The 25,543-nt window shown below is 45.4% G+C and overlaps 3 protein-coding genes across 4 annotated transcripts in view; all 3 read left to right on the forward strand.

Moving 5' to 3' along the window:
- LOC125535644 (cytochrome b-c1 complex subunit 10, mitochondrial) overlaps window positions 1-25,543 on the forward strand; it is a 72,350-nt gene that overhangs the window by 44,299 nt on the left and 2,508 nt on the right. The window lies entirely within an intron of this gene.
- Window positions 2,290-3,293, forward strand: LOC125540532 (putative expansin-B14). Its single transcript, XM_048704150.1, has 3 exons — window positions 2,290-2,425; window positions 2,542-2,851; window positions 2,975-3,293. The coding sequence occupies exons 1-3, from the start codon at window positions 2,290-2,292 to the stop codon at window positions 3,291-3,293; spliced, it is 765 nt and encodes a 254-aa protein (XP_048560107.1).
- Window positions 14,861-24,178, forward strand: LOC125535643 (probable tRNA (guanine(26)-N(2))-dimethyltransferase 1). Of its 2 annotated transcripts, none has more exons than XM_048698714.1 (13): window positions 14,861-15,237; window positions 15,622-15,703; window positions 15,794-15,915; window positions 16,102-16,189; window positions 16,328-16,449; window positions 17,647-17,786; window positions 17,869-17,941; window positions 18,017-18,105; window positions 18,193-18,298; window positions 18,371-18,583; window positions 20,001-20,195; window positions 20,281-20,358; window positions 23,918-24,178. In XM_048698714.1, exons 1-13 carry the CDS (start codon window positions 15,019-15,021, stop codon window positions 24,050-24,052), a joined length of 1,662 nt encoding a protein of 553 aa, XP_048554671.1. In that variant the 5' UTR covers window positions 14,861-15,018; the 3' UTR covers window positions 24,053-24,178. The 2 variants fall into 2 exon arrangements, with proteins under 2 accessions (XP_048554671.1, XP_048554672.1); XM_048698715.1 differs by having other exon boundaries at window positions 14,862-15,237; window positions 15,797-15,915.

Here is a 25,543-nt window from a genome sequence, read left to right on the forward strand (position 1 = left end):
TCCTGCAGGTTGCACTCATCAAGAACCTTACGAAATTCAGCCATGTTTGTTTCAGATCTTTTTGCTTTCGAGAAATGTTCACTTTGCCACATGGTTTCGTTGAAATCACCGATCATGAACCATGGTTCGAACGAGTTGTGTCTAATTCTTCGAAGCAGCTCCCACATGTGGTGCCTTTCATGTGATCTTGGTTCACCATAAACAAAAGTACCTCGCCACTGTACTGCAGTTGGGTTTAGACGAATGAGCACATCGATATACCTCGGCCCAACAACGATTTCTTTTATTTCAACTTCCTGATCATAGAACAGTGCAATCCCGGCACTCTTGCCAATCCCGGGTTGCACAATACAATGCCGGAGACCTAGTCTCCATCGCAGTTTATTCACGTAATCATCGCTTTTCCGGGTTTCAGAGAGAAAAACTAACTTAGGCTTATGCGTGTGCACTAGGCCCTAACAGGAATCTCCTTGACACCGTCTTCTCTTCGGATGCATCCCCGGCATGGAGAGGTATTGAGTTTGGGCTGGAGCTCCTAAAGAAGGGCCTCATTTGGCGAGTTGGCAATGGTAGAAGCATCCAGATCACTAGAGACCAGTGGATTCCAAGAGAGGAGGGGCTGAAGGTGGCATCGTTCATAAGGAGATCCAGACTAAGATGGGTGAACCAGCTGATTGACGCACAAGTTAAGGAATGGAACGTTGCACTAGTGAGGCAAATCTTCCAACCGTTTGATGCAGAGGAGATATGCAAGCTGAAAATTCCACAGACTGAGGTTGAGGATTGCGTTGCCTGGCATTATGAGAAAACATGTATATTTACGGTCAGGAGCGCCTACAAGCTTGCTCACTCCCTAAAAACAAATGGCGCAGACAGAGCAACTAGTTCATCACGGGCTCCAGGGGATCGTAGCATATGGGACGCAATCTGGAAGGCGAAGATACCCGAGAAGGTCACGATTTTCGGATGGAGAGTTGCCACAAACTCGCTCGCGACAAAACATAATGCGGTCAGGAGAACGATGGCTGAGGATAGTGTGTGTGAGATCTGCGGGAGAGGGAATGAGGATGAGCACCACACCGTTATCGCATGTACCAGAAGTTCAGCCCTACGGCAAGAAATGAGATCCTACTGGCAGCTGCCAAAGGAATCTGTCCTCACATACACAAGAGAGGACTGGTTACAGCTGTTGCTACTATCTCAGGGAGAAGAAACTAGGACCAAGCTAATGCTAATTCTGTGGCAAGCTTGGAGCCTTAGAAACAATGCGATTCATGGTGACGGGAAAGATACGGTGTTAGGTGCGGCGCAAGCCTTATTACGGATACATGATGAGATACAGATGGCAGCAGAAAATCCCTGGAGCGAAGGAGACAAATGCAGAAGGGGCCTATTCCCAACCAAACCCTGTATGCCGACCACTTCTGAAACCAGGGTATGGAGAGGCCCCACACCAGGTGGCGTCAAGTTAAACACGGACACGGCTTTCCTTGCGGACTCGGGTGAAGCATGGGGCGGGGCAGTTGCAAGAGACCATAAGGGCCACGTTTTCCTATCGCTGGGAAGGAAGTTACCTTACTGCAGTTCTGTAGAAGAGGCAGAAGCCACGGCGGCAGAGTTGGGGTTAAGGGAATTTGCGAAGTATTTCAACGGGAACCTGATCTTAGAGACGGACTGCGCAGTCCTAGCTCGGGACCTGAATGGAAAGGAGAAGTGCAGAGCAGCTTGTTGTGCCAGTATTTCTGATATCAAAGGGCTCCTCCAGGTTTTTTCACGAACGGAAGTCAGTGCTGTCACAAGAGAGAAGAATAAGCTAGCACATGAACTGGCATCGAAGGCAAGAGCGACGGGAGATTTCCTGATCATTTCAAACGTTCCGGCTGACTTAAGGAATGTAATGAGGAATGAGTGTACCTACACCATGACTTAGTTTCGTGTAGCCATGGTTCTAAAAAAACATATATAGGGCTCTGCACCTCCGTCCTCCGTGGAGCCAACATCAGCCACACCAAGAGACCGTGGCGTTGGTGTGGCCTGTAACATAGCCGGCACAAGGGAGAACCTACTCAAATCAGCCTCCGCCCGCTCCAGAAATTTGACCCCTGCGAATGAGCCTTGAACAAAGTGGAAAAAAATTGCGATCAGGGTGCGATCTCTCTTGGCTGCCTATAAATACATGGTGAGAGACTACGCTTGCTAGCACACACATCTGCTGATCTATTTCCAATTCATTCTCTTCTTCCTCTACCTACGCGGACCAATCATATAGGAGTATTGTGCACTGCGTGCATGGCTTCTTCGTTCTTCGTCGCTTGTGTGGCTCTAGCCAGCAGCTGCCTTTTCCTCCTCCATTCGCGCAGCGTCTCAGGTTGGCTCGAAAGCGGCGCAACGTGGTATGATCTCCGCCAAGGCGCCGGCACTGGCGGTAGGTATATGGTCGCATGGCGATGCATGCAGATCTCCATGATAAGGGTGCATGCATGCTAGGACGTGTGTACAGCAGTTATTCACGTGTACTGACGCGTGCAGAGCGTGTTGCAGGTGGTGCGTGCGGGTACCAGGGCGACATGGAGAAGCCGCCGTTCTCCTCCATGATCACGGCGGCCGGCCCCTCCATCTTCAAGGACGGCAAGGGCTGCGGTGCTTGCTATCAGGTTAAATGCACCGGCAATGCCGCTTGCTTCGGCCGCCCGGTGACCGTGGTCGTCACAGACGAGCGCCCCGGCGGCGAGGCGTGTCTGGCCGAGGCTGCCCATTTCAACCTCAGCGGCAAGGCGTTCGATGCCATGGCCAAGCCCGGCCAAGCCGACAACCTCCGCGACGCCGGCAACATTAGGGTCCAGTACGACCGGTATGCTCTCGCTAGTTAGCTGGCGCACACACCCATGCCCAGTGCTCTGCCTCCATGCATGTTCGTGTGTGATACTGTGCATCCATCGATCATTTGTCATGTCTTTGATTTCCTCCGCCGCAGGGTTCCGTGCAAGTGGCGCGGGCTGGACATCGCCTTCAGAGTGAAGGCTGGCTCCAACCCGAACTACCTCGCGGTGCTCATCGACAACGAGTCCGGCGACGGCGACCTGTCGGCGGTGGAGCTTCAGCAGCGCGGCGGCAGCTGGGCGCTGATGCAAGAGTTGTTGGGCGCGGTGTGGAAGTACAACTCCATGTCCGCCCTGCGGGCGCCCATATCGATCCGCCTCACCTCCAGCTCCGGCAAGAAACTCGTCGCCAGCAACGTCATCCCCTCCGGCTGGCAGGCCGACAAGACCTACCGGTCCATCGTAAACTACTGATCGAGTGATTTATCAGTCTGTAGGATCGAGTATGTGTTAATTCACATTGTATTCCGGCCGTGTACCTTGTGATGCTGCTTTATATATAATAAAGCGGGATGAAAGCCTGTTTCATGTGTTAATTAGCTCCGTGCCTTTATATGTAATTCATGTCAATTTGGAAGAGTTGCTTTCATGCTTGAAAGATTGCAACTAACATGAATTTTTTTTGTTTGCAAATATTTGGCGGATTGTGTTGTATACTTGTATATCTGTTTAAAACCTCAAGATTAGCGCCAATTTTGTTGTTCTTCAATCCTTCGAGTAAGTTGAAATTCAACAAAGCATACAAAAAAACTCACCTAATTTATAGGATTTAAAAGAAGGGAAAAGCATATTTTTCATCATTAAACTCTTGCGAAAGTTTACAAATCGCCGCTCAACTCCAAAAACATCAAAACTTAGTCTCTCAACTAATTAAACTGGATATGTTTCATCCTTGATAACACTTTGGTCAAAACCAGCAGCTAACTAAACCGGCTGGCTCATGGCCGATCAACAAAGCGGTGGCGTGCATGGGACAGGACCAGGGCGCGGCCGGTGCTCGCCCAGAGCACGGCCGGGCACAGGGGACTAGGTGAGTGAACGGAGGACGAGTATTTAATAAAAAAACTACCACATTTCATGGAACCGTACCTACAAACTACCACTCTACAAATTTATGCCGAAAATTATCATATTTTGTTTAATCTTTGACTAAAAATTACCATGTCGGAAAAGTGCCCAATTCGCCTCTTCTAAACGCATTTTTGACAGGATGGGCCCACCTGTCAGCATTAATCTTCTTCCTCCTCTCTCTCTGGCATTTCCTCAAACACTTCATGTGCACTCCGCCGCTCTGCCCCGCTCGTCCTCCCACACCGTCACCCCGCAGCACCTCGTCAGCCCGCGCCGCCCCGTCCAGTTCCTCATCAGCGACCTCCCGCTCTGGATCCGCCTCCCACGCCCGCGATCAGTGCCGTGCCTCCACGCCGTCTTCCGCATCCCCGGCCTCCTCATCGCCGCTTCGCCCATCCCCGACCACCGGTGCCCTCGCCGGAGCTAGCCGTCTCTGCCGTGCGCGGCCTCTCCCTCGCCCCGCCAGTGCCCTGCTCCAGCGTCGCCGCCGGATGCCTCAAGCTCCAGATCCGGCCGACCTCGCCGCTCCCCTCGGCCTCCCGCAGTTGCCTGTTGCCGGCCATCCCCATGGTTCGAGGAGCCCGAGCCTTCATCTGGTCCTCTCGCCCTGCGCCGGCCTCCACCAGCACCCATGGCCGCCGCTTGCTAGTCACCACCACAGCCGCCGCGCCCCTGCTTACTGCTTCGACTTCATGCCCGAGCTTCGTTTTCGTCATGGACGTGGGGTATAGCAACACAGCAAAGTGTTTGACGAAATGCCAGAGAGAGAGGAAGAAGAAGATTAATACTGACAGGTGGGCCCATCCTGTTAGAAAGGCGTTTAGAGAGGCGAATTGGGCACTTTCCCGACATGATAGTTTTTAGTCAAAGATTAGACAAAAAGTGGTAGTTTTCGGCACAAATTTGTAAAGTGGTAGTTTGTGTTGGGGAACGTAGTAATTTCAAAAAAATTCGTACGCACACGCAAGATCATGGTGATGCATAGCAACGAGAGGGGAGAGTGTTGTCTACGTACCCTCGTAGACCGTTCACGGAAGCGTTATATCAACGCAGTTTATGTAGTCGTACGTCTTCACGTCCGACCGATCCAAGTATCGAAAGCATGGCACCTCCGAGTTCTGCACACGTTCGGCTCGGTGACGTCCTCGCCTTCTTGATCCAGCAAGAGGGGCGAAGTAGTAGATGAGTTCCGGCAGCACGACGGCGTGGTGACGGTGTTGGTGAAGAACAATCTCCGCAGGGCTTCGCCTAAGCACTACGAAAACTATGACGGAGGATAAACTAGAGGGGACGGGGTTGCCGGCACACGGCTTGGTGTTTCTTGATGTCTCTTTGGTGCTAGCCCTACCCCTCTATTTATATGTTGAGCCCTGGGGTCGAAACTTGGAGTAAAAGCCTCCTCAAAGTCGGTTTCACTCGAAAGGCAAGAGTCCTTCTCGGACTCCAGGGCTAGACGCCAGGGTTCCCGGCGTCTACCCCCTAGACGCCAGGGTTCCTGGCGTCTAGCCTCTGGTCTCCGCAAAACTTTCTTTTGCACTTTCCGAAAGCCTCGTGGGCTTTCCCCTTTGGCCCAGATAAAGTGTTCTCGTGCCCAAACATTTCGGGAAACATCCGGAACCCCTTCCGGTGAATTCCGGAACCCTTCCGGAGATCAAACACTACTATCCCATATATCAAACTTTATCTCCGGACCATTTCGGAGTTTCTCGCCATGTCCGTGATCTCATCCCGGACTCCGAACAACATTCGGTCATCAACATACATAACTCATATAGTACTATATCGTCAACGAACGTTAAGCGTGCGGACCCTACGGGTTCGAGAACTATGTAGACATGACCGAGACACCTCTCTGGTCAATAACCAATAGCGGGACCTGGATGCCCATATTGGCTCCTACATATTCTACGAAGATCTTTATCGGTCAGACCGCATAACAACATACGTTGTTCCCTTTGTCATCGGTATGTTACTTACCCGAGATTCGATCGTCGGTATCTCAATACCTAGTTCAATCTCGTTACTGGCAAATCTCTTTACTCGTTTCGTAATACATCATCCCGCAACTAACTTATTAGTTGCAATGCTTGCAAGGCTTATAGTGATGTGCATTACCGAGTGGGCCCAGAGATACCTCTCCAACAATCGAAGTGACAAATCCTAATCTCGAAATACGCCAACCCAACAAGTACCTTTGGAGACACCTATAGAGCACCTTTATAATCACCCAGTTACGTTGTGACGTTTGGTGGCACACAAAGTGTTCCTCCGGTAAACGGGAGTTGTATAATCTCATAGTCATAGGAACATGTATAAGTCATGAAGAAAGCAATAACAACAAACTAAACGATCAAGTGCTAAGCTAACGAAATGGGTCAGGTCAATCACATCATTCTCCTAATGATGTGATCCCGTTAATCAAATGACAACTCATGTCTATGGTTAGGAAACATAACCATCTTTGATCAACGAGCTAGTCAAGTAGAGGCATACTAGTGACACTCTGTTTGTCTATGTATTCACACATGTATTATGTTTCCGGTTAATACAATTTCTAGCATGAATAATAAACATTTATCATGATATAAGGAAATAAATAATAACTTTATTATTGCCTCTAGGGCATATTTCCTTCAGTCTCCCACTTGCACTAGAGTCAATAATCTAGTTCACATCGCCATGTGATTTAACATCAATAGTTCACATCACCATGTGATTAACACCCATAGTTCATATCGACATGTGACCAACACCCAAAGGGTTTACTAGAGTCAATAATCTAGTTCACATCGCTATGTGATTAACACCCAAAGATTACTGAGGTGTGATCATGTTTTGTTTGTGAGAGAAGTTTAGTCAACGGGTTTGCCACATTCAGATCCGTAAGTATTTTGCAAATTTCTATGTCAACAATGCTCTGCATGGAGCTACTCTAGCTAATTGCTCCCACTTTCAATATGTATGCAGATTGAGACTTAGAGTCATCTGGATCAGTGTCAAAACTTGCATCGACATAACCCTTTACGACGAACCTTTTGTCACCTCCATAATCGAGAAACATATCCTTATTCCACTAAGGATAATTTTGACCAATGTCCAGTGATCTACTCCTAGATCACTATTGTACTTCCTTGCCAAAAACAGTGTAGGGTATACAATAGATCTGGTACACAGCATGGCATACTTTATAGAACCTATGGCTGAGGCATAGGGAATGACTTTCATTCTCTTTCTATCTTCTGCCGTGGTCGGGCTTTGAGTCTTACTCAATTTCACACCTTGTAACACAGGCAAGAACTCTTTCTTTGACTGTTCCATTTTGAGCTACTTCAAAATCTTGTCAAGGTATGTACTCATGAAAAAAAACTCATCAAGTGTTTTGATCTATCTCTATAGATCTTGATGCTTAATATGTAAGCAGCTTCACTGATGTCTTTCTTTGAAAAACTCCTTTCAAACATTCCTTTATGCTTTGCAGAATAATTCTACATTATTTCCGATAACAATATGTCTTTCACATATACTTATTAGAAATGCTGTAGTGCTCCCACTCACTTTGTTGTAAATACATGAAGCCTGTATAAAACTATATGCTTTGATCAACTTATCAAAGCATATATTCCAACTCCAAGATGCTTGCACCAGTCCATAGATGGATTGCTGGAGCTTGCATATTTTGTTAGTACCTTTAGGATTGACAAAACCTTCTGGTTGCATCATATACAACTCTTCTTTAATAAATCCATTAAGGAATGCAGTTTTGTTTATCCATTTGCCAGATTTCATAAAATGCGGCAATTGCTAACATGATTCGGACAGCCTTAAGCATAGATATGAGTGAGAAACTCTCATCGTAGTCAACACCTTGAACTTGTCGAAAACCTTTTTGCGACAATTCTAGCTTTGTAGATAGTAACACTACTATCAGCGTCCGTCTTCCTCTTGAAGATCCATTTAATCTCAATGTCTCGCCGATCATTGGGCAAGTCAATCAAAGTCCATACTTTGTTCTCATACATGGATCTCATCTCAGATTTCATGGCATCAAGCCATTTCGCGGAATCTGGGCTCATCATCGCTTCCTCATAGTTCGTAGGCTCGTCATGGTTAAGTAACATGACCTCCAGAACAGGATTATCGTACCACTCTGGTGCAGATCTCACTCTGGTTTATGTACGAGGTACGGTAGTAACTTGATCTGAAGTTACATGATCATCATCATTAGCTTCCTCACTAATCGGTGTAGTAGTCACAGGAACATATTTCTGTGATGAACTACTTTCCAATAAAGGAGCAGGTACAGTTACCTCATCAAGTTCTACTTTCCTCCCACTTACTTCTTTCGAGAAAAACTCATTTTTCTAGAAAGGATCCATTCAAAGCAACGAATATATTGCCTTCGGATCTGTGATAGAAGGTGTACCCATTTTTTTTGGGTATCCTATGAAGACGCACTTCTCTGATTTGGGTTAGAGCTTATCAAGTTGAAACTTTTTCACATAAACATTGCAACCTCAAACTTTAAGAAACGATAGCTTAGGTTTCTTGCCAAACCATAGTTCATACGGTGTCATCTCAACGGATTTAGATGATGCCCTATTTAACTTGAATGTAGCTGTCTCTAATGCATAACCTTAAAACTATAGTGGTAATTGGTAAGATACATCATAGATCGCACCATATCTAATAAAGCACGGTTACGACGTTCGGACACACCATTACACTGTGGTGTTCCAGGTGGCGTGGGTAGTGAAACTATTTCACATTGTTTTAACTGAAGGCCAAACTCGTAACTCAAATATTTTACTTCTGCGATCATATTGTAGAAACTTTTATTTTGTTACGATGATTCTCCACTTCACTCTGAAATTCTTTGAACTTTTCAAATGTTTCAGACTTGTGTTTCATCAAGTAGATATACTCATATTTGCTCAAATCATCTGTAAAGGTCAGAAAATAACGATACCCGCCGCGAGCCTCAACACTCATTGGACTGCATACATCAGTATGTATTATTTCCAATCAAGTTTGTTGAAACTTTAAGAAACGATAGCTTAGGTTTCTTGCCAAACCATAGTTCATACGGTGTCATCTCAACGGATTTAGATGATGCCCTATTTAACTTGAATGTAGCTGTCTCTAATGCATAACCTTAAAACTATAGTGGTAATTGGTAAGATACATCATAGATCGCACCATATCTAATAAAGCACGGTTACGACGTTCGGACACACCATTACACTGTGGTGTTCCAGGTGGCGTGGGTAGTGAAACTATTTCACATTGTTTTAACTGAAGGCCAAACTCGTAACTCAAATATTTTACTTCTGCGATCATATTGTAGAAACTTTTATTTTGTTACGATGATTCTCCACTTCACTCTGAAATTCTTTGAACTTTTCAAATGTTTCAGACTTGTGTTTCATCAAGTAGATATACTCATATTTGCTCAAATCATCTGTAAAGGTCAGAAAATAACGATACCCGCCGCGAGCCTCAACACTCATTGGACTGCATACATCAGTATGTATTATTTCCAATCAAGTTTGTTGCTCGCTTCATTGTTCCGGAGAACGGAGTCTTAGTCATCTTGCCCATGAGGCATGGTTCGCAAGCATCAACTGATTCATAATCAAGTGATTCCAAAAGCCCATCAGTATGGATTTTCTTCATGCGCTTTACAGCAATATGACCTAAACGGCAGTGCCATAAATAAGTTGTACTATCATTATTAACTTCGCATCTTTTGGCTTCAATATTATGAAAATGTGTATCACCACGATCGAGATCCAACAAACCATTTTTATTGGGTGTATGACCATAAAGGTTTTATTCATGTAAACAGAACAACAATTATTCTCTAATTTACATGAATAACCGTATTGCAATAAACATGATTCAATCATATTTATTTCTAACACAAACACCAAATAACATTTATTTAGGTTCAACACTAATCCCAAAAGTATAGGGAGTGTGCGATGATGATCATATCAATCTTGAAACCACTTCCAACACACATCGTCACTTCACCCTTAACTAGTCTCTGTTTATTTTGCAACTCCCATTTCGAGTTACTACTCTTAGAAACTGAACCAGTATCAAATACTGAGGGGTTGCTATAAACACTAGTAAAGTACACATCAATAACATGTATATCAAATATAGCTTTGTTCACTTTGCCATCCTTCTTATCCACCAAATACTTGGGGTGGTTCCGCTTCTAGTGACCAGTCCCTTTGCAGTAGAAACACTTAGTCTTAGGCTTAGGTCCAGACTTGAGCTTCTTCACTTGAGCAGCAACTTGCTTGTCGTTCTTCTTGAAGTTCCTTTTCTTTCCCTTTGCCCTTTTCTTAAAACTAGTGGTCTTGTTAACCATCAACACTTGATGTTTTTTTCTTAATTTCTACCTTCGTCGATTTCAGCATCACGAAGAGCTTGGGAATCGTTTCCGTTATCCCTTGCATATCATAGTTCATCATGAAGTTCTACTAACTTGGTGATGGTGACTAGAGAATTCTGGCAATCACTATTTTATCTGGAAGATTAACTCCCACTTGATTCAAGCGATTGTAGTACCCAGACAATCTGAGCACATGCTCACTGCTTGAGCTATTCTCCTCCATCTTTTAGCTATAGAACTTGTTGGAGACTTCATATCTCTCAACTCGGGTATTTGCTTGAAATATTAACTTCAACTCCTGGAACATCTCATATGGTCCATGACGTTCAAAATGTCTTTGAAGTCCCGATTCTAAGCCGTTTAAGCATGGTGCACTAAACTATCAAGTAGTCATCATATTGAGCTAGCCAAATATTCATAACATCTGCATCTGCTCCTGCAATAGGTTTGTCACCTAGCGGTGCATCAAATACATAATTCTTCTGTGCAGCAATGAGGATAAATCTCAGATCACGAATCCAATCCGCATCATTGCTACTAACATTTTTCAACTTAGTTTTCTCTAGGAACATATCAAAAATAAAACGGAGGAGCTAAACGCGAGCTATTGATCTACAACATAGATATGCTAATACTACCAGGACTAAGTTCATGATAAATTAAAGTTCAATTAATCATATTACTTAAGAACTCTCACTTAGATAGACGTCCCTCTAATCATCTAAGTGATCACGTGATCCAAATCAACTAAACCATAACCGATCATCACGTGAAATGGAGTAGTTTTCAGTGGTGAACATCAATATGTTGATCATATCTACTATATGATTCACGCTCGACCTTTCGGTCTCATTGTTTCGAGGCCATATCTGCATATGCTAGGCTCGTAAAGTTTAACCTGAGTATTCTACGTGTGCAAAATTGGCTTGCACCCGTTGTAGATGGACGTAGAGCTTATCACACCCGATCATCACATGGTGTCTGGGCACGACGAACTTTGGCAACGGTGCATACTCAGGGAGAACACTTTTATCTTGAAATTTAGTGAGAGATCATCTTATAATGCTACCGTCAATCAAAGCAAGATAAGATGCATAAAAGATAAACATCACATGCAATCAATATAAGTGATATGATATGGCCATCATCATCTTGTGCTTGTGATCTCCATCTCCGAAGCACCGTCATGATCACCATCGTCACCGGCACGACACCTTGATCTCCATCGTAGCATCGTTGTCGTCTCGCCAATCTTATGCTTCCATGACTATCGCTACCGCTTAGTGATAAAGTAAAGCATTACAGCGCAATTGCATTGCATACAATAAAGCGACAACCATATGGCTCCTGCCAGTTGCCGATAACTGGGTTACAAAACATGATCATCTCATACAATAAAATTTAGCATCATGTCTTGACCATATCACATCACAACATGCCCTGCAAAAACAAGTTAGACGTCCTCTACTTTGTTGTTGCAAGTTTTACGTGGCTGCTACGGGCTTAAGCAAGAACCGTTCTTACCTACGCATCAAAACCACAACGATAGTTTGTCAAGTTGGTGCTGTTTTAACCTTCGCAAGGACCGGGCGTAGCCACACTTGGTTCAACTAAAGTTGGAGAAACTGACACCCGCCAACCACTTGTGTGCAAAGCACGTCGGTAGAACCAGTCTCGCGTAAGCGTACGTGTAATGTCGGTCCGGGCCTTCATCCAACAATACCGCCGAACCAAAGTATGACATGCTGGTAAGCAGTATGACTTATATCGCCCACAACTCACTTGTGTTCTACTCGTGCACAACATCAACGCATAAAACCTAGCTCTGATACCATTGTTGGGGAACGTAGTAATTTCAAAAAAATTCCTACGCACACGCAAGATCATGGTGATGCATAGCAACAAGTGTTGTCTATGTACCCTCGTAGACCGTTCGCGGAAGCGTTATATCAACGCGGTTTATGTAGTCGTACGTCTTCACGTCCGACCGATCCAAGTACCGAAAGCACGGTACCTCCGAGTTCTGCACACGTTCGGCTCGGTGACGTCCTCGCCTTCTCGATCCAGCAAGAGGGGCGAAGTAGTAGATGAGTTCCAGCAGCACGACGGCGTGGTGACGGTGTTGGTGAAGAACAATCTCCGCAGGGCTTCGCCTAAGCACTACGAAAACTATGACGGAGGATAAACTAGAGGGGACGGGGTTGCCGGCACACGGCTTGGTGTTTCTTGATGTCTCTTTGGTGCTAGCCCTACCCCTCTATTTATATGTTGAGCCCTGGGGTCGAAACTTGGAGTAAAAGCCTCCTCAAAGTCGGTTTCACTCGAAAGGCAAGAGTCCTTCTCGGACTCCAGGGCTAGACGCCAGGGTTCCCGGCGTCTACCCCCTAGACGCCAGGGTTCCCGGCGTCTACCCCCTAGACGCCAGGGTTCCTGGCGTCTAGCCTCTGGTCTCCGCAAAACTTCCTTTTGCACTTTCCAAAAGCCTCGTGGGCTTTCCCCTTTGGCCCAGATAAAGTGTTCTCGTGCCCAAACATTTCGGGAAACATCCGAAACCCCTTCCGGTGAATTCCGGAACCCTTTTGGAGATCAAACACTACTATCCCATATATCAAACTTTATCTCCGGACCATTCCGGAGTTCCTCGCCATGTCCGTGATCTCATCCCGGACTCCGAACAACATTCGGTCATCAACATACATAACTCATATAGTACTATATCATCAACGAACGTTAAGCGTGCGGACCCTACGGGTTCGAGAACTATGTAGACATGACCGAGACACCCCTCTGGTCAATAACCAATAGCGAGACCTGGATGCCCATATTGGCTCCTACATATTCTACGAAGATCTTTATCGGTCAGACCACATAACAACACACGTTGTTCCCTTTGTCATCGGTATGTTATTTGCCCGAGATTCGATCGTCGGTATCTCAATACCTAGTTCAATCTCGTTACCGGCAAGTCTCTTTACTCGTTCCGTAATACATCATCCCGCAACTAACTTATTAGTTGCAATGCTTGCAAGGCTTATAGTGATGTGCATTACCGAGTGGGCCCAGAGATACCTCTCCAACAATCGGAGTGACAAATCTTAATCTCGAAATACGCCAACCCAACAAGTACCTTTGGAGACACCTATAGAGCACCTTTATAATCACCCAGTTACGTTGTGACGTTTGGTGGCACACAAAGTGTTCCTCCGGTAAACGGGAGTTGCATAATCTCATAGTCATAGGAACATGTATAAGTCATGAAGAAAGCAATAACAACAAACTAAACGATCAAGTGCTAAGCTAACGGAATGGGTCAGGTCAATCACATCATTCTCCTAATGATGTGATCCCGTTAATCAAATGACAACTTATGTCTATGGTTAGGAAACATAACCATGTTTGATCAACGAGCTAGTCAAGTAGAGGCATATTAGTGACACTCTGTTTGTCTATGTATTCACACATGTATTATGTTTCCGGTTAATACAATTCTAGCATGAATAATAAACATTTATCATGATATAAGGAAATAAATAATAACTTTATTATTGCCTCTAGGGCATATTTCCTTCAGTTTGTAGGCACGGTTCCATGAAATGTGGTAGTTTTTTGTTAAATACTCATAGAGGACGCGCGTGGGGCTGCAGGAGTGCGCGCAAGCGAGACTGCAACCAGGGGTGCACGCGGCTGTGGTGCAGGAGGCCGGCCCAGCTCGCGGCCATGGCGCACGGTGGCGTTGGCTCGAGGGGGAAAGGGGCTAGGCGGCATGGGCGCCTCCTCCTCCTATGCTTGGTGCATGCCATGGATGCCAGAGATTTATGAGGTCGACGAATAGAATCCAGAGAGCCTCAATCGCTGGCGCCCTTGTCATCTTCTCGGCCTCCTAGTGACCCGCCGTTGCGCCCTGCTCTCCTCCAGCGTGCCTCCTCTTTCTTTATTTCTTCGTTTTTTCCTTTGTTTTCATCACTTTTCTCGCTTTCATTCTTTTGAATTGGTCTCTTCGGTTTTTCATTCTTTTGTTTTTGTTTTCTTTGTTTTCTTTTTGGGTTTCTTTGCTTTTCTTTAGTTTTTGTTGATTTTCATCGGTTCCTTTTTGTTCAATACATCTTTTTTCAGTACAGATTCAACATTTTTATACATGATTAACATTTTTGAAATTTTTTATACACATAGTACGTTTTTGGTATATATCTAATGTATTTTTCAAATACACATTTAATTATTTTTCAATACATGGTCAACATTTTTTGTATACACACTTAACTTTTTTCAAATGTTTTATTAACATCTTTGAAGTACAAGATTAACATTTTTAATACATATTTAACATTTTTCAAATGCTTGACTAAATTTTTTTAACACATGGTCAACATTTTTTGTAAACACATTTAACATTTTTCAAATACTTGATTTTTTTAGACAATTTCAAATAGTTGATTAACAGGTGCATTTGGGCTCGGTTAAAAGAGCCGATGGCCCATTCACGCGGTGGCCCAGCTAGCCCGAACCCCCCACCTCCGGCGCGTCGCGCACCCGCAGACGCAGCAAGCACTCCCCCTGTTATCCAAGAAGCACACTTTTCCGGCGCCCCAAGGTCGACGGCCGCCTCCGCCCGCCCGCTCGCCGTCGCGACTCCTTCCTCCCCATGCGGCGTCCTCGGGCGATTTGATGACCATAGCATGTGGTTTCTCTCGCTTCCTCAGCACGCGCGTGCATTCCTCCACAAATCGCGTCCTCAGCCTCTGGTTCGCCTCCTGTCCCTGCTCGTCCTCCTCCGCCTCCGCCTCGGAGCCGCCGGAGATAGCCGCGGCCCCGGAGACCGTCAGGGAAGGGCGGGCGGAGATATTCGCGGACAAGTCCAATTCGGTCTTCTTCAACAAGGCTCAGGTTTCGCCTCCTTTGCTTCTTGTCTACGTGTGCTGCAGATTTGATTTTCTTTTGTCAGGCTGATGCCATTGCTGCTTCACCTGATGGTTGCACGAACAGTAGTGCAGTCGTTCCTTCTGGAAAATAATAGTAGTGGTCATCTGTTTGATGATTTCGGTTCATTTCGTTAGAACTGCAAGAATTACAGACTAAACAAGTTGCTATATACTGCTAGAACCCATGGCTGCTGCAGCTTCACTGTCAAACAGTATCATCACAACTCACAAAAGAACAATCTACTATGGTTACTATCCAATATTTCCTCTGGAAATTCGGATTTTCGTCTGATGGTAGCTTTAGAAATATGTTCAAGTTGTTTGTACTTATGAATTCGATTCTCACCAGGTTAACAACAGAGACCTTTCCATTGCTGTTTTGAGATGGTTTATTTCGAAAAGACAGGAAGAGCATGATACCCAATTAAAAGGTACTCTTTGGACACAATTCGCACTGCTAGTTTACAAACCTTTTTCCGTTTAAAAGGTGCACCAATGCTTGAGCGATTTCTGTGATGCAGCAGGCAGGCGTGCTGAAATACCGCCGGAGCAGCATGCCGATGGATTGGACCCTGCTACCACAGGATCTGAAGACACTGCATTGAGAGAGGAATCGAGCCTTAAAGCACCTAAAGTTCTTGAGGTGCATTTATGAAGTCCTGTTGTTTAATAATGATCAGTTCAAGCTGTGATGTGCTATGATATAGTATATTTCTTCTGGAAGTTCTCCCATTTTTAAATTATGTACATAACCTTAGTACGGCAGTAGTATTTGCATAAACAATGCCTATCTTTTCACTTCAGATCCTTCTTGTCATGAATTTTGTAGGCTTTGGCTGCATCAGGGTTAAGAGCTATCCGATATGCACTTGAGGTGGATGGAATTGGGGAAGTTATAGCTCTTGACAATAATGAAGGTACATTCTGATATTTCTGTCAGAATGTTTCAGATGAATTTTCAGAAATCTTTTGGTTGCGAAGTATATTTTGAGTCCTTGGAAATAACACCCTATTTTATGTCTGATGATGCTAAACATTTGTTTGATTAACTGCAGTTGCTATAGAATCCTGTAAGAGAAATATCTATCACAATGGCATTCTTGCATCTTCGAAGGTGGTGCCACATCTTGCTGACGCTCGCATTTACATGCTCACTCACCCTAAAGAATTTGATGTGGTATGGCTTTACTACTTTACTTTAATAGAAATGTAACTCTCGAATCATTTGTTATGTATCAGTTTGAGTGCCGAGGAAAATTAAATGGCAGTTACACATTTTTGGACAAGTAGCTATTGTATTTGCTATATTACTTCATATTTGTGTTCCTGACTGAGTAGAAAATCAAATCAAGCAGATATAAATTATGTTTCTATATATAAGCTGGCAAATTCAGAACTCAGTGTCGTAGAATTTAGTATTGCCTAATATTTTTGCATATCACGCTGCAATGCTACATCCTACAAAAGTAAGAAACAAAAACATATAGCCGACACGATTACTCGTGCGAATCTGTTTCTAGACACTTGCAGCGTGTCAATACTGTAATACCTTATGTCTTGCATAGAAATCAAACACTTGGTGTTCCAAGTTTTTTTTATTTACTTTCTTACATATAGGAAATAGTGGCACAGCGCACTCACATCATTGCTGTAATATGGCTATTCCTCTGTTTATAAATATTAAGTTTGTGAATTTTGGTATGTATGGTATCCATACACATAAAATTTAATTATTATGTTTTGCAACAATGCTGTGGACAATGGGCCTGGCAGTAAGAGTATCATGGCGGCGGCAGCAACTACATGTGCGGCAAGAACGGCCAGTGTGTCCAGCACTCCACGACAGTCCGGTATCCAGCAAAAATCAGGAAGTTGAATCTGTAATCAGTTGGGAAGTATATTAGAGATTGAGTCAGTTAGTAGAAGTATAGTATGTATCCCAGTGAGCTTAGTCGGTAATTGGTTCAGACAGCCCTTTATATAGATGTTATTCTTATCCCCATTCTAGTATCTCATCTTTTCACGCTGGGCCGTCCTGGCCATCTTCTCCGCGCAATAGCTTCACACTACCAAAGAAGTCTAAAAGGACAGTGTTATGAATGTACTTTCGGTGAATGATGACTGGTCTATTTGTCACCTTTCCATGCAACTAGCATAGATATTTCTGTATGTTGTCAAAGTTAGGGAATTTTGATTGCACACATGCGAGGGTGACACATTGACCAAGGGAACTACTTCTTTGCAGTGAATTGTTAAAATCATATCATATCCTCTTCTTTTGTTTCCATCTGCACGTGGTCACTTTTCCTCGCGTTTGAGGATAATATGCATCCATATCATGCTGTATTGATGTCCTATGTACTTGCTGAATCAGGTTGATCTTGATCCTTATGGATCACCAGCTGCATTCCTTGATTCAGCAGTTCAATGTGTTGCAGATGGTGGTATCTTGATGTGCTCAGCTACAGACATGGCAGTGCTTGCTGGGGGCAATGCAGAAGTTTGTTTTTCCAAGTGAGTTTAATATTCGATTATCAATCATCAACTGCATGACTACATCATTTAATTCTACCATAACAGTTATCTATACCTGCAGATATGGTTCTTATCCAGTAAGAGGCAAATACCGCCATGAGATGGCCTTGAGAATTCTTCTTGCCTGCATCGAGGTTAGATCTGAGAGTCTCTTCTATTCACAGTCATTATGACGATCCATCAATTCATTTTCCTTGTTTTGCTTGCAGTCACATGCTATCCGCCACAAGCGCTATATAGTTCCTGTCATATCAGTGCACATGGATTTCTACATTAGGGTTTTTGTGCGAATCTTCACGTTGTCTCCTGCCTCTGCCTCTCCTTGGTGTTTGTAATATGGTTTCCCACAAATTGATCTTACCAATGTGCCTCTTTCACTGTGCAGGTCGGCTAGCACGGTGAAAAGCTCACCTCTCAAATTTTCACATGTATATCAATGTGTTGGTTGCAATTCATTTCACTTACAAAATGTTGGAAGAATAAACTCAAAGGTAGACTCTACTCCTCTTTTCTTGTTCCATTGTTTTGCATGGCATGCTTATGAATATGATCCTCTGATCCAGGATAAGAGGAATATTCCTCTACCAAATTTTTGCCCTACTGTGCCTCAAGAGTGTTCTGAGTGTGGCGGTAAATTTGTTATGGGGGGGCCTATATGGAGTGATCCAATACATGACAGGGATTGGGCTGCTTCCATTTTATCAAATATCCGAGCAACAAGTGGTTTATATCAAGCTTATGCAAAAATTTCAGCTATACTAACGTCAGTATCAGAGGTACTATTTTGGTTTGTCTTCTCTTTTGGTTATGCTTATGTTGACTGCTGATTATTATGTTAGAGGAAATGAAACATGAACAGGACGAAAAGTGTACAGATTAGTGAATTTTAATGCTTTTAATACAGAATTGTTTAAGAAAGAAGCTGATAGGATAGAAGCTATTCGCGGATGTGCATATATTCTGATTCATTACTTGAATGGTATATGTACAAGTGTCACGTTGGCAGCATAGGCAAATGGGCATCCAAATATATTTGCACTTAAATCACTTTGTATGGTTATTTTTGGTGTCAGGCTCGGGTTTTGTGTAGTAAAATAACCTCGTATCTCTGTAAGGCGAAGTCACTAACAAAAAGAAAAAAGAAGAATAGTACTGAATAAATTCTTGATTTTGTTGATAGCGAAAATGAACTTTCCGTTAGACTAAAAGTCCAGCAGAATGGCTGCCCACTGGTTGAGTATCAGTATTCGTTCCAGTGCACTGATGCGTTAACTGGAGGAGGTCTACGCGTGCTACATGGTTACACACTCCGCAACAGAAACTCATCTGGAGACAGTTAATGGCAGTGTCCAGCATTATCCTTGCTTTTTCGAGTATAACTTTTAACCCTTGGTTTACACACTCCTCCAATTGAAGTGATATAGACTTGCTTGCATCTGATTCTAGGAAGGTGTTAAACATTCCCAGACCAAAAGGTAGCGACAAATCTTTATGTAAATGGCCTGCCTGATATGCATTCTGGAAACCCATTGGATGCCCTGTGTTGTGTGTAACATCCCAGATATCTCCCCTACCTGGTGAAAGCTACCACACTATCTGATTACCACCGAGTCTAGACATGTTGAGAACGATGAACTGCGTGATTGATTAATTGAGTCATATGGATGTTATCTGTTATAATTCTAAATTGTCTGCCGTGGATGTCCCCATAAACACAGGAGGCTTTGCCAAAATTTGAGTATTTCGTAGAGTTGGTGGTAATCAGATAGTGTGTTAACATCGCCAGGTAGGGGAGATATCTGGGATATTAAACTGTGCTCAGAATCTGCAAAAAACCCAAGAATGTCAGAATCTGCACTTGCACCAGAACAATGCCATTCCTGACAACAATCTGTCTACCACGATATGTATCTGGTAGGAAAGAACATCAACCTTCACTCTCAGCAGCTGGTATCCTTCATGGCACACTAACTTTATTTCTGGCAATTTGGAATACCATTTCCACCAATCAGGTTAGCTCTTCTTGGGAGCCATAACCTCTAGTTCTTAGACATGATGTTATGCTAAAATAAATGGCCCGATTTGAAATAGCATGCATTAAAACAAAGAATCTCTGAATCGAACATACATTGAGATGTTAACATTCTGTTGTTTATATTGGATCCATAAATCACAAGGGATTTTCTTGTGCAGGAATTGCCCAATGCACCTTTATTCGTCAGTCTTCACAGTATATGTGCAACATTGAAGTGCACCAATCCAACCATGGTTATGTTTCATTCGGCTATAAGAAATGCTGGCTATCAAATATCAGGTAGCCATGCGGATCCGCTAGCTCTGAAAACAGATGCACCAATGTCTGTAATTTGGGACATCATGCGATGTTGGGTATGATAGAAATCTCAGATTTTCTTGGTTAATCAGAGTATCAGACACAGCAGACTTTTCATTAATTGGCTTCCTGTGCCTGCAGGTCAAGCTTCACCCGGTAAAATCTCAACCTGAGAATCTTCCAGGTAGCAGGATACTTTCCCAAGAGCCTCAATTGCAGGTATGGATCATAAAACACAGCTTAGTATCCTTTTATGAACAATGCATGAGAAGTAAAATGTTTCTATGCAAAAGTGAGTTACATATGCTTGCAAATTTTTGCTTATTTTAAGCATGAGTTTTTACTTTATGGTCTTGTGATCAGACATCAGAAGCTTGTGTTTGTTTCTTGTATTAATCTGACAGAACTATGTGAAGCTAACCATGAGTGACTTGGACACAGTACTAATATTCCACTCTTGTTAAGCTTGAGCTGAGCTAAGGGCTCTTCTCATTAACGGCGCTCTGTTTCCCTAATGTTTTAATCGTTGCCTGAATGTTATGTTTAAGTGAAAGCAAACCATTCCTTGTACCATTGGTGTTTGGTTTTATGTATCTCTGTTATTCCTGACGGGTTGGCCTCATGATTTTCTGAGCAACACGATCCAGACTAGCTGGTAGGAGCTAGGGCCCTACCGGATCTAGGGCGTAGGTTGTAGGGGAAGGAGGGGAAAGGGCGAGGGCTGGTGCGCGGCGGCCGGCGGCGTGGCGCCGTCCTTGCGACGGGAGCAGCGGCGGCGAAAGCAGGAGGCGGTCTAGGGTTTAGGTCTCCCGGCTCCCTAAGGGAAGCCGAGCAAATATTGATTGCTTCTTGCTTGATTAGATTGATACATCTCCTCTCCTTATATAGAGAGGTTTACTTGACTCCTAAGCAAACGATCCTAATACGATAAGATAATTGGGCTAAGCCCCTAATTAAGATACTTGGGCCATAACCCACTGGGCTAAGCCCCTATGCCGGTCATAACACTTCTCCCCGCCTGCACAAATAGCTCGTCCTCGAGCTGTAAGGTGGGGAAGCGCTTGCTGAACTCCTCGAGGTGATCAACCAGCGTCAAACACCTTCGCGACAGCTGGGGCGGCAAGGTCGGCGGCGACGGCGTCCTCCGGAATGTAGTCTGCAACCTCCAGGTAGAAGAGTCGCGGGCAGGCGTGGCCGGGCGTGTAGGGCTCGTCGCAGTTGAAGCACAACCCTTGGCGGCGACGCTCGAGTAGCTCGGCTGAGGTGAGCCAGCGGAATGGGCACGCTTCGGTCGCGGCGAGGGGTGCCGCGAAAGCCTGAGCAGGCTGACCCTGAGCGAGATCTGGCCAGGGTAGCGACCCAGTGGCCTGGGACGGTGACTCCTGCTGGACGGCCACCGCGCGGCGCTCGAACGCGCGGGCATAGTACATGGCCGTCTGGATATCCTGGGGTCCCCGAAGCTCCACGTCCACGCGGATGTGATCCGGAAGTCCACCGACAAAGAGGTCGGCCCGCTGCTGCTGCCGTCACACCTGACGCTGTGGCATGCCAGGGCCTGGAAACGGTCGGCGAAGTCCTGAACCGTGGAGGTGAAGGGAAGGCGGCCTAGCTCCGCCAGGCGGCTCCCGCGGATTGGGGGCCCAAAACGAAGGAGGCAGAGCTCGCGGAAGCGCTCCCAAGGGGGAATGCTGCCCTTGTCCTGCTCGAGGGCGTAGTACCAGGTCTGTGCCGCGCCGCGGAGGTGGTAAGAGGCGAGCCAGGTGCGCTTCGAGGCGAGGGTGTGCTGCCCGCGAAAGAACTGGTTGAGCCAGTTGAGGGGGTCCTCCATGCCGTCATAGGTGGCGAAGTCGATCTTGGCGAACCGCGGCGGCGTCTGGGTCGGAGCGCCGTGTCGAGCTGGCTCGGAGGTGCGGAGCAGCGAGGCGGGTGGCGCCTGGTCGGAGTACTCCGGGTAAGGACCCGCGGAGCTGGATGGCCCGCCGAACTACGAAAACGGGGTCGGCTGCTCCGGAGCTGTGGTGTAGACCGGCGATGGCGAAGACCCAGCCGCCCAAGCTGGTAGTGGCGACGGGGAGGCCGAAAACCGGACCTCATGTATCAAAAGGCCGGCCGGCGAGGACGCCCCTGAGCTGGGCAGAGGTAGCGCCGGTGGTTGCAGCGTCGGCTGTGGAGGGTGGGCGGGTGCGTCGGTTGCCACGGGGGAAGGCGGCTGCAGATGCCATAGGGGAGCCGTAGCTGGCAACGGCGGCAGATGCCACAGAGGAGCCGCGGCTGGAGTGGTCTCGCCGGGGTGCCCTGCCTGGAACGGCAGTAGCGGCAGCCTGGTGCAGGCCGGCGCGCCCTGGGCCGGCCACGGCAGCGCAGGGGGACCCGCCTGGAACGGTAACAGCGGCTGCCCGCTGTAGGTAGGCGCGCCCTGGGACGGCCACGGCAGCGCGGGGGAGCCTGCCTGGAACGGCAGCAGCGGCTGCCCGCTGTAGGTAGGCGCGCCCTGGGACGGCCATGGCAGCGTGGGGTGACCGTAGGCGGCGATCGGCGCAGCCGGCGGAGGTGCGTACGGCCCAACCATATGCTGGTGGTACTGGTTGAGGTGGAGCCCTTGGACGGCCATCATGAGATCCCGCAGCGTGCTGGTCATCTGTTCCGGCGTGAAGACGGCGGTCGTCGGCGGCGCGGACGTGATGGGTGCCGGCGGCGGTGAGGAGCCCGCGGTGGTGACCGGGCCCGACAGCGTGTAGGCCCCGGCGGTGGTCATCGGGGCGGACGTCATCGGCGCGGTGGTGGAGGCGGGCAGCGGCGGCGACGGTGTTGACGAAGACATGATCGGACCCAAGTCTCTGGATACCAAATTGGTAGGAGCTAGGAATCTAGGGCGTAGGTTGTAGGGGAAGGAGGGGGAAGGGCGAGGGCTGGTGCGCGGCGGCCGGCGGCGTGGCGCCGTCCTTGCGACGGGAGCAGCGGCGGCGAAAGCAGGAGGCATCTAGGGTTTAGGTCTCCCGGCTCCCTAAGAGAAGCCGAGCAAATATTGATTGCTTCTTGCTTGATTAGATTGATATATCTCCTCTCCTTATATAGAGAGGTTTACTTGACTCCTAAACAAACGATCCTAATACGATAAGATAATTGGGCTAAGCCCCTAATTAAGATACTTGGGCCATAACCCACTGGGCTAAGCCCCTATGCCGGTCATAACACTAGCACTAGTCAAGCTCTCTGCTGGGATTTCAATTGGTACAAGTAACCAGAAGTGATCAATTTTTACTGTGTCCTAGCTCTCTCCTAGTAGAACCCTGTCTATTTTGCTGATTTTAAATGTATCTGGATACTTTGGTCAAAGTTATAGAAACCCGGCTGAAATCTCGGAAACCATCTGTAGAGAGACCTCAAATTATTGTGCACAGAGACCTAATACTGACCTGATGTTGCGCTAACTGGAAGCATACAAACTATTGCATTTTTGTATTGGTTTAGAAGGATCAATTATTGCTCTGTTTTGCACACCAGTCACAATTTGGCCACCACTTTGTTCATTCCATATATTAAGGTAGGTGTTTTCCTTCGCCGACATATATTCCCTGACTTCCCGTGTAGTGATTATTCCAGAAATATGCTTATCTGTGGACATAAGTAAGTTATATAAACTAAGCAATTATACAATTCGACCTTTCATACTTCTGAAGCCTCTGTTATTCCATTCAGTATTCCAGTTGATTTCATTGATTACTTTTCCTATATCTAATTTTTGTCCCCTTTTTTTTACTGGTTTGACAACTACCAGGCATCGTTCTCTCAAGCAACTGGGGGTTTAGTTGCACGGAAGAGCCCAAGATTTCTACCTAACCCTGAAAAACACTGGGGTCCTAAGATGAAGGCCGGTAGACCACTTAAGATACTTCCCATTGACAAATTGTAATTTCTTTTCACCGTCGACACACTTGAAGCCGGACATTCTTTTTATTCTGAAATTGAACATATAGAAAGTTCTGAAAAATATAATCTACAGCCGTGTCCACGTTTGCTCCCCGGTGCGGCAAGTTTCTGCTGATCCCAGAATGTGAACCTTAACCACCTAGCTGAACCAGAGGCCCATGAAGAGGTTGGTCGAATGGGTCATGATCCATCACAATAACTAATAATGCCTTATCAGTAAGTATGACATTGTTCTTGGCTCTCCTTCGAGCTCATTCTGCTGGGTTTTCCTGTCAAGTGAATGAATGACCAGCCATCTATGCCGCACACTAGTGAGAGCACAAATATGGTATAATGCAAGGAAACACCGTGGCAAAGAGGAGGAAGTAGCAAATGTAAAGTACAAGCGGTGTTGGTTAATTCACGAAAGGGTTAATGCTCTCACCATTGTCTACTCTTCAAATACTCTCTTCGTTTCTTTTTACTCTGCATATAAGTTTTCTCTCAAGTCAAACTTCAGGACAACTGACCAAAATTATAGGAAAAACTATCAACATTAATCATATCAAATAAATGTCATAAAATTATCTTTTATATTGTATATCTTTAATATTATAGATGTTGATATTGTTAAGTATAACTTTGGTCAAACTTTATGAAGTATGTATTCCTACAAATAAGCTTTGCTAGGCGAAGGGGGAGAATATCATATGAAAACCAACATTCAATGAAAACTTTGTGGAAACCATATTTTAAAATTCCAAAAAAAATCTGAAAAAAATACGGGATGTTCAGAGGATGATGTTTTATTGCCGCGCAAAAATTCAAGTTGAAATACATTGCGAGATATGAGCTATAAAAAAGACAATTTCAGCCCTTGATAGTGAGATTACTGTTCGGCACTATTCAACGCCGATTTTGTCTTTTTTATAGCTCATATCTCGTAATGTCTATCAATTTGATTTTTTGTGTGGCAATAAAACATCATCCTCTTAACATCCCGTATTTTTTAAAAAACTTTAAAACATCTTCATCTCGTGGTTTTCACCGGTTTTCATCGAATATTGGTTTCCGTATAATACTCTCCCAGGCGAAGGAAGAGAACCTCAACAACTATCCATTTGCCCGAGGAATTTGAGCACACAAGGAATTAGATAATTCCAACAAACCCCACACTTGCTTAGGAAGCATTGCCAAGTTAAAAGAGTGAAGATCTCGAAACCTTCCCCCATAAAAAAAAGATCTCAAAACCTCATACCAGATTTATTGTTGGGAAAGCACAATTTTCACCACGCTCACCAATGCATTTTTCTTGCCGTGCCCGTCATCTCTCACTATAAGTTGTGACGTTAGATATAGCTCTGCAGACCTCTTTCAGCCAAAAAGAAGAGAAAAAAAATGAAACATGGGCAAAAGGTTTTTCCGCATTTCATTAATTAAGAAGAAGCTTTAAAAGTTAGAACACACGCCCGAGGCCGCCAAAATGGCCTTAAAA

The sequence above is a fragment of the Triticum urartu genome, chromosome 2, assembly GCF_003073215.2.
Source record: "Triticum urartu cultivar G1812 chromosome 2, Tu2.1, whole genome shotgun sequence".
In the NCBI taxonomy this organism is placed as follows: domain Eukaryota; kingdom Viridiplantae; phylum Streptophyta; class Magnoliopsida; order Poales; family Poaceae; genus Triticum; species Triticum urartu.